The 9,685-nt window shown below is 37.7% G+C and overlaps 1 protein-coding gene across 1 annotated transcript; it reads left to right on the top strand.

The window, feature by feature from the left end:
* The first annotated feature begins 3,490 nt into the window (after window positions 1–3,490).
* On the top strand, window positions 3,491–9,446 carry LOC143880314 (asparagine synthetase [glutamine-hydrolyzing]-like). The gene is made up of 14 exons (XM_077383192.1): window positions 3,491–3,770; window positions 5,316–5,454; window positions 5,658–5,753; window positions 6,014–6,155; window positions 6,349–6,444; window positions 6,525–6,619; window positions 6,961–7,122; window positions 7,214–7,294; window positions 7,401–7,622; window positions 8,088–8,222; window positions 8,414–8,494; window positions 8,670–8,756; window positions 8,852–8,959; window positions 9,046–9,446. The coding sequence occupies exons 1-14, from the start codon at window positions 3,691–3,693 to the stop codon at window positions 9,289–9,291; spliced, it is 1,770 nt and encodes a 589-aa protein (XP_077239307.1). The 5' UTR covers window positions 3,491–3,690; the 3' UTR covers window positions 9,292–9,446.
* Window positions 9,447–9,685: the final 239 nt, after the last annotated feature.

The following is a 9,685-nucleotide window of genomic DNA, read 5'->3' as shown; positions in this document are numbered from 1 at the left end:
TTTGATTGTAATTACAACATTGTTTGATTACGGCATTGTTTGATTCAAGTGTAATGTGAGTGTAATTACATCATTGTTTGATTCAAGTGTAATGTGAGTGTAATTTCTACTTCTATGAGTTGAGTTGCCTTGCCAAACAAGAATTTTCCTTAAAAAATTGCGTCAACGTGAAAAAACCCGACCCGACCCGACCCGAGATTTATCATGGGTAGGGCCGGGTTTGGGAATCGTGGGTTTTCCGAAAAAAAACCCGACCCGAGATATTTCTCGGGTAGGGTTGGGTTCTCCAAAACCCGACCCGCCCGACCCGAGTTGCAGCCCTAATTATCCATCCTAAGAACATGACATGACATCTCTTAATTTCTTCCAGAGAAGGGAAATGATATCCCCCCTCGTGTGACGCTTTACATTCGTAAAGAATTCTTGAATTCTTTCTTCCGCTCGTAATCTTTACAATTTTTTTGGGAGATGATAAGTACGCCCCCTCTCCAGAGAAATGCGCCCTCTTTTCCAATCCTTTCAAAAGAGCACATTTATCCAAAGAGGGGGGCGCATTTATCATCTCCCTTTTCTATTTTATGTGTCATTTCTTATATTTTTTGTGTCATTTCTCTCTTCTAGAGAAGAGGGTGAGCCTTGGCACAACGGTAAGGTTGCTCCATTGTGACCTGGTGGTCATGGGTTTGAGTCACGGAAACAGTCTCTCTGCAAAGCATGGGTAAAAGTGTGAACATGTAGCCCTCCCCGCACTGGGCCGCCCTTTTCTCTCTTCTAGAGAAGGGGTGTATAAGGGATTGAGCCTCTAGCTTAGTTGGTTTGACACCATTAGGCATCATGTTCAATCCCCTCATACTTAAGAGGAAAAGAAGAAAAAGTGAAAAAGAGGGTATTTTTATTTTGTACATTGAGCCGCACCCTAAATCGTTGGAACTAATTAAAAAAAAAAAAACCAATATATTATCTCAAAAAAAATTTGGGCCGAAATTACCGAAATTTCAGGAGAATATTCTATAATGAATAAAATCCATTTTTTGGTGAAATTCCTTAAATTTCGGATTTCAGTTGAAATTTAAAACCATGGATGTCATGTGGGCTGAGATATATTCGCTGCTTGGCTATTTTTTCATATACGTTTCTTGATGATTTATATGGTGCCCGGCTGTAAAGTCAAGTGTGGGCGGAACCACCTTTGATATTTGATCCAACAGCGGACCACTTTTTAAGGATTTGCTGTTGGATCAAATATCAAGGGTGGTACTTTTATCGTACAACATACACTTGACTTCATGGTTGGGCACCGTATAATTTCTCGCATTTCTCCTATTTTTCATGATTTTAAAATTATAAATAAGGAAAAACATGGTAGTTCAAAAATTGATTTTGTTGATTTTTTGTATCTGTAAGCACCAAAAAAGAAACAAAAAGAGTCGTTTTCACAATAGAACAAAAATCACGTGTAATCCAACCATGAAATAATGAGGCGGATCGTTTAGCAAGGGCTGGGGACTTAATCACAAGGTATGATCCAACCATCTCATAAATTAAGTCTATGGAGATTTGCGGACTTTATTGATGAGATTCGTGATCATGTGGATGGCCAGCCTGTTCGTTTCGAGCACGTCCACCATTCCGCGTGAGGCGGATCGTTAGCAAGGGATGGGGTTAACCGAACATCGTTGGAGATTTTTTATTTTCTTTCTCCTTGATTTGCTCTTTTCTTTTCCATCTATTATGTCTTTTTTGTTGTACTCATCTCTTGACTGGCTTGGTCTAGGGGTTTGGATTTTCTTTTAATATATCTATCACCATTTCAAAAAAAAAAAAAAACCCTGATTACTCCTCTCTCTCTCTCTCTCTCACACACACACACATACCTAGGAAAAATAAATAAAAAAACCCTACACAAATAAAAAAAAAATGTACCATATTTTATAAATAATGACCAAAATACAATCTTATACCAAAATACTACGTCCTCATTAGAAATGACCAAAACATTAAAATAACCAAAACACCCCTATTTCATAAAAATAGTCAAAAGTCTCTTATCTCTTAGAAAATGACCAAAATGCCTTATCTCATAGAAAATTGACTAAAATACCCCTACCTGATGGAAAGTGTCCAAAATACCCTTAGAGAGTTTGTTTATCCCTGTAAATTTGACATAGTACGAAAAAAAAAAATCAATTAAAAAGGATGATTATCCTTTCCAACGATGGACTATGACTAAAATGATGTGCCATAATATGGTGTGAACTAGGGCTGCAACAGGGTCGGGTTTTTCAAAACCCTAGCTCAACCCTAGATCCCATTATCTCGGCCTTGACTTGCCCTGACCCTGAGTCAGGGCCGGAAAACCTCAACCCATTACCCGCCCTACAGGGTATTGTGCTGGCCCTGGCCCGCCCTGATTGGGCAGGGCCTGGCCGGCCCTAATTGACCCTAGTGCAAATACCTGTTAAGAGTGCCAAAAATAAAGCAACCACTTATCATATGGAACAAAATGATCAATAAACAGAGAAAGGGAACAAAATAAGACTATGAATTCAACAACATGATGGGCAACAGAGACAATTAATAATAATAATCTAAAGAAACATCAATCCAAGATAATAGAAAACATTAGCAAAAGAAACATGCACAGATGGTTCAATTTTATAATAGAAAACTCAGGGTCGGCCGGGTCAGGGTATCCGAGGCATTAACCCAAAACCCGCCCGTCCTGAATCAGGGTCTAAAATATGAACCCTGACCCACCCTCAGGGTTAGAAAATCCAACCCTGACCCTGTTCGGGCTCAGGGCGGGTCAGGGCTGATAGGGCCAAACTTGCACCCCTAGTGTGAACAAGGTTTTTTTGCTTAACAATCAGGATCAAATTAATGGATAATATTGATTATTGGCCATGGAGCCTGTGGTCCCCAAGCCCCCAATTATGGGGAATTTTCTAACCATTTGAGTTGAGAAATGGTAGGTAAAATTTATAAAGAATGTCACTTTTACTATTAGCACTAGTCTTCCTTTGGCTTAGTCGTCAGATATGACCACAGTGATATTTTTCAATAGAAACCCATCCACGATGAGTAAACAAAGATGGACGGTTCAGATTGAAGAAATCACCATGCACCGTAAATTTGGATGGCAGAGATTTTTCCCAGTCTAAAGAATTGACTCACAGAACGAATATCCTGACCGTGCCTTATCATCGACACGTGTACGGTTGAAAAACGAGCGCTCCTCTTTCTTCATTGGCTAAGATGGTCGTTGCTGAGTCAGCTGTTGGTACAGAAATGGATAAACGTCGCCAAAATATTAGGAAAATGAGAAGAACTGTAGACACGTGGCACAATAAGGTTAGCTGTGGGTCCCATTTCTTGGAAATAGCTCGTTCGGTGTCGATTCCTCGCACTCGTCTCTGCACGAGATGCAACGGGGCCGCTTCAAATCACTCTCTCTCTCTCTCTCTCGACAATTCTCTCTTCTCTCTCTACAATTTTCTCTCTCTACAATTCTCTCTATAAATAGTGAACTTGTGGTAGAACCTCTGATATGTGTCTAGTGTTTCACCAACCCAAGTGTTTTTGCTCTTTTTACTACAAAAACCTTGATCTTTTTTCCACCATTTTCTCCATCATCACCTTATACTCGTTCTTTTGTTATTCTGTGTTTTTTGAGAGAGATTTAGAGGAGTCATGTGTGGAATACTGGCAGTTCTAGGTTGCTCGGACGATTCTCGGTCGAAACGCGTCCGAGTTCTCGAGCTTTCTCGCAGGCAATCTCTCTTCTTCTACTTGTTTTTTAAAGGATTATCCTCTCTAAAAGCTTGAGAAATGCTTGTTTTTCTTCTTTAGTAATGAATGTTCTTTTGTAAAATCTTGAGCTTTCACTTTTGTTTGATTGTGTTTTCCACGTCTTTTCACCCTACTTCTGTTCCCTGGGGTGGGTCAGGGTTGAACCTGTGACTTCATTTCCTATGTTGGGTGTTCTTCTTTTGTGTTGATTAGTTGGAATTTTTTAGGGAAATGATATGAGCATGACCACCTTTTGCTATATGCGCGGTTCTAGCTTGTCTTTTCTTTTTTAACGGGCGTGTGAGAGTTTTTTTGGGAACTGTAAAAAGCTTTTAATAGCTCTTTAAATACTAAGAGACAATTGGCTAGGTTAGTGCAAATATCAAAACATGGTCGTGTTGAGATCATTTCCCCATTTGTATAATGACACTATTTCTCCTTAGGGAATTGTTATCAGCACAACATGTTTTAATAATGGCACAAAGCCAGCTTGGCTTTTCTATTTTAGTTGGCTTGTGAGAGCTTTTTGGGAACTGCTATTACCTTTGATGCAAAAAGACAAGATGAGTTAGTGAGAATATCAAAACATTTTTGCGCTGATATCATTTCCCTTTCTTCTACACTTCTCTAATTTGTTGAAGATTGTTACAATTCCAGAAATGCTATCAACATTTAGTAGGCAAAGTGTTGAGTAATTGGATATAATGTCATATGATTCATGCCAAAAATTTTGGGGCAGTTTCTAAATGATCCAAGCCATTTATCTGTTAGGCCTTCCTATAATGCTATGGATTCAGCCTCTACAAATATTAACTTCACGATAGTTTGATGAGTAAGATTTTGGGGCATGGCTTGTATATATTGAAATGATATGTTCACCCCCTTTTCCTGCATTTTCACACCCACTTGTTTATTCCCACAAAAAATGGCTGTGTTTTCTTCCCTTTTGTTTGTGCTTTCCAAATATTTTCTTGAAAATAATCTTATTTCAAGAAAAGATAAACCAGAAATGGGGTGAAAATCCTGACTAAAGGGGTTGGAAATATCATTTTCTACATATAATTTGCTATTTCTAGTCTAGATGGCGCCTTTCATTTTCTTCACCATGCCCTTCTATGCTTGTCATGTTACATATCCCTGCACTGTCCCATCGCGCAAGACCTACCTAGGATAGTTATCTCCGAAAAAAATAAGCCTGACTTTCTGATGATGTGATACAAAATTCTTCTATAAACAACAGCCCACATGCCTAATTATATTATTTATTTAATTTTTATCTACTTTTTCTTTCTTTCTGTTTTAATAATAATTATGTTGATGAAAAAACTGACGGTGGGAAATAGAATACACTTTATTTCGAAAATCTCTAACAAATTATTTGGCAAGTGAATTTTGTTTATGCTAAAGAAACTGTAATCTATGATGTGGGGATGGAGTAAATAATATAATAACATGAGACTATGAATTTGATCTTATGTTTTTGTATGGAAATCACATGAGTTGATGTAGATGGTTTGTTGTGGCAGATTGAAGCACAGAGGGCCAGATTGGAGTGGTATCTACCAACATGGGGGCTTCTTTTTAGCACATCAACGGCTAGCGATCATCGATCCTGCTTCCGGAGATCAACCGCTCTTTGATGAGGACAAAGTCATCGTTGTGACGGTATTTGGAAATTAATTCTTTTTGCTTGTTAATGTTGACAATTGGGACATGTTATTGTTTCCTCATGGAAAAAATGCTTCAATTTGTTCTTTTTTGTTTTTGCTTTTTAGAGTTCTTCTCTCAATATAATCACAATTTTCTTCTTCTTTTTTGTATTTTCGATTGCTCGATAATTGACTAAAGGACGATGATGTTTAAAATAGGTGAATGGAGAGATTTACAACCATGAAGAGCTTAGGAAACGCTTGTCTAATCATGAATTCCGAACCGGTAGTGACTGCGATGTTATTGCCCATCTGGTGAGTGTTTCTGATTCCAAAGTTGATGAATTTCTAGGACTTTAGTTATCTTGCCTTATCTCCACCCCACTACTACAAAGTTTGAATTTTTGAATTCAAATGTACAAGCCCAGATGATGAATGATTAGAAGAATGGATTAGAAGTTTCAAACACAACAGTAGACCTTTAGGTTTTGATTTGGGTTGTGGAATTTTCACTTTCTTATTTGATTTCTTGGTCTTTTATTATAAGTAACTTAGAATTATGTTCTTATTGATAGTATGAGGAATATGGAGAAGATTTTGTGGACATGTTGGATGGGATGTTCTCATTCGTGCTGTTGGACACACATGACAACAGCTTCATCGTCGCCCGAGATGCGATCGGGATCACATCCCTCTACATTGGCTGGGGACTTGATGGTAATTAAGCATCTTTGTGTTATTTCATTGCTCTGTCTCTGATCTATGTGGAGTGTTTTCTGTTTCCGAATCAAAATTCCAATTTTGACAAAGTTATCTCTCCTAACCTGCTATGAGTTGTGACTTGTGACTCTTAACAAAAGAGCTAGGAACATAATTTTGTTTCTTCTTTCTATTCTTCATTTCTTTACAGGTTCTGTTTGGATTTCATCTGAAATGAAGGGACTGAATGATGATTGCGAACATTTTGAGAGCTTTCCTCCTGGTCACATATATTCCAGTAAAGAAGGTGACAGAGTTATCCCTGAGGAGCTTTTTGATTGTTTATTGAGCTCTGTTTTTTTAACTGTTTCTTTGAAATGAATGCAGGTGGCTTTCGGAGATGGTATAACCACCCTTGGTATTCAGAGGCCATTCCTTCAACTCCATACGATCCAATGGTTTTGAGAAAGGCGTTTGAAGATGTGAGCAACTCGAATTGCAATATGTTTTGAAAGATTTTCCACTGAGAAACCTCGAAATCAAACTCCAATATTGCATAAAAAAAAGTAGTTAGCTTCACATATATAGAGATTCCTAGAGTGCCATAGTAAAAACATTGCGTATATTAATCTTGTTATGACAATAGAAGCCTAATTATAGAAGCCTGCATAATAGAAATTCATGGTGTCCTTCGTACATATATATCTTATATTTTGCCTTTCTTTTTTCTTCCATCTATGTGCGATGGTGTTTGCTTAGTGCATTCGTCAGTTTTCATGACTCATGTCACTAAAGAAATCAATTTTTCTTGTACATTTCACAGGCTGTGATTAAGAGGTTGATGACTGATGTACCCTTTGGTGTGTTGCTCTCTGGGGGGCTTGATTCATCATTAGTTGCTGCTGTTACAGCACGTCATTTGGCTGGGACCAGGGCTGCCAAGCAATGGGGAGCACAACTTCATTCCTTTTGTGTTGGACTTGAGGTTAGTATAACATGCCAATTATACCTTTCCCCTAAGTATAATTTCAACTAGGGATTTACTACAAATCCAATTTCCTCTGTTTATTACTCAGGGTTCACCCGATTTGAAGGCCGGGAAGGAGGTTGCAGATTATCTTGGGACCGTTCACCATGAATTTCACTTTACTGTTCAGGTACCTGAACTAGATTTGTCTTCAAGTTGTATAAAATGGATTTCATGTACATTTATTTTTCCTTGTAGTTAAGAAATAAGGTTTTGTGGTTTCGGTAAAATGGCAGGATGGTATTGATGCCATTGAAGATGTTATCTACCATATCGAAACATATGATGTAACCACAATCAGGGCAAGCACACCCATGTTTCTTATGTCTCGCAAGATCAAGGCCTTAGGAGTAAAGATGGTTCTCTCTGGTGAAGGTTCTGATGAAATATTTGGAGGGTACTTGTATTTTCACAAGGCTCCTAACAAGGAAGAGTTCCATCGTGAGACGTGTCACAAGGTGCGTATCTGATTCAACTCTTTGCTTTTACATGACTATGTTACATTAGTAATAGATTTTTGTTATAAATGGCACAACTTAGAATCCCCGTTTCCATCCTGAGCTTGGGCTTGTGTTTACATTTCTATATCTTAGCTAATGGTAGTGTAAATATTGGTTAGCATTCTCACGGTCAAATTAAGTCCCAAAATTTGCAAAGTAATCTCTGACTTTGGCCTCCATGTTGATTTTTTATTGAGATTACTCTTATTTTGGCCTCCTTGTTGATTTTTTATTGAAACCTTTACATTTTTATCCAATTGTTTGTTTCAGCATTCTCTAGAAATTTGTTGTGGACTTCCTTACATGAGAAAGGTCCTTTGATGCAGTCTTTGATGTTATATGGATTTTGTAATTATGTCAGAGATTGCAATCATATAATTTTATAATTGTGGTTAATAGATTGTTAATATTGTTGTCTCACAGATAAAGGCCCTTCACCAATATGACTGCTTGAGAGCTAACAAAGCAACTTCTGCATGGGGTTTGGAAGCTCGCGTACCATTTTTGGATAAACAATTCATAAATGTTGCAATGGATATTGATCCTGAATGGAAGATGGTACGTATGGAACATGCATTATTATATAACTATCAAATTTCCTATAAAACTAGCAAAAAGTACTGTTCCTTTTTATATCTATAGTCATTACACCTAAAAGCTTCTTAAATACAAATTTACTGTTTTTATATATGTAATCATACCTTCTAAAAGCTTCTTAAATGCATATTTGTGTCTGTGATTTGTGTCAGATAAAACCAGATCTTGGACGGATTGAGAAGTGGGTGTTGAGAAAGGCTTTCGATGATGAACAAAATCCTTATCTGCCAAAGGTCAAAATCATGTTGCACATATACATGTAAATGCTAATTATGTATGATAATCTGCAGAAAAAAGGTCTATTCCACAAGCATTGACACTTAAGAGGCGATCCCTGCATTATTTATTGATGCATGTGTGACTTTATGAACATAACTAACAAGGATACCTTTTTTTTCTGTACTGCAGCATATTCTCTATAGGCAGAAAGAGCAGTTTAGTGATGGTGTGGGCTACAGTTGGATTGATGGACTCAAAGCCCATGCAGCTCAACATGTAAACTCTCTCTCTCTCTCTCTCTCTCTCTCTCTCTCTCTCTCTCTCTTAATACTCTGTTCACTCTTCTTTTAACTCTCTTTTATCTTTTCCAGGTGACAGATAAAATGATGCTCAATGCAAAACACATCTTCCCACACAATACACCTATCACCAAGGAAGCATACTACTACAGAATGATCTTTGAAAGGTTCTTCCCACAGGTAATTAGCTGAAACTAGGTTTGATTATATAGAAATATGTTATGGTGGAAATATAAAAAATTGAATTCACTTTTCTTTCAATACAGAACTCGGCGAGCTTAACAGTCCCAGGGGGTGCAAGTGTTGCTTGCAGCACAGCCAAGGCTCTTGAATGGGATGCAGAGTGGTCCAACAACCCTGACCCTTCAGGTAGAGCTGCCTTGGGAGTCCATGTCTCCGCATATGATCCGATATCTTCGTCAATTCCACTTGGGAATGTCTCTTCTAAGATTGTTAATAAGAAGCCAAGGATGGTTGAACTGAATCCCCCATCCCTCACAATTACAACCTAGTATCTTTTATAAAATTATGTTTTAAGTTGTTAATAAAACTTGTCATGTATGAAGAAAGTATAGTTGTTTGTAGACCAGTATGTAATACTGCTGCGGTTGGAAGAACTCTTTATGTATATTTGAAATTAATTATCTAATGCATGAATGGTTTCCTATTTTCATATTGCTTACAAATATGAATAAAATAGTTGATTCCATGTATCGGGCACTCCAGACAAACACCAATGTATGCAGTCGGTGTAGTGTTGTGGTTTTGATTTTGGCTCCTCTGTCAATTACTTCCCTTGTGATTCTGTGTAAACCGATGTATGTCCGTCTATCCGGTGCTCTGAGAGTTGTGTTATGTTAATGGAGGAGACAAGAACCTTCATTTTATCAACTATACTCATTACCA

The sequence above is a fragment of the Tasmannia lanceolata genome, unplaced genomic scaffold (genome assembly GCF_043159265.1).
Source record: "Tasmannia lanceolata isolate RefF3 unplaced genomic scaffold, GAP_Taslan_0.1 ptg000006l, whole genome shotgun sequence".
NCBI classification, from domain to species: domain Eukaryota; kingdom Viridiplantae; phylum Streptophyta; class Magnoliopsida; order Canellales; family Winteraceae; genus Tasmannia; species Tasmannia lanceolata.
This window is presented reverse-complemented; position numbering and strand designations above follow the sequence as displayed.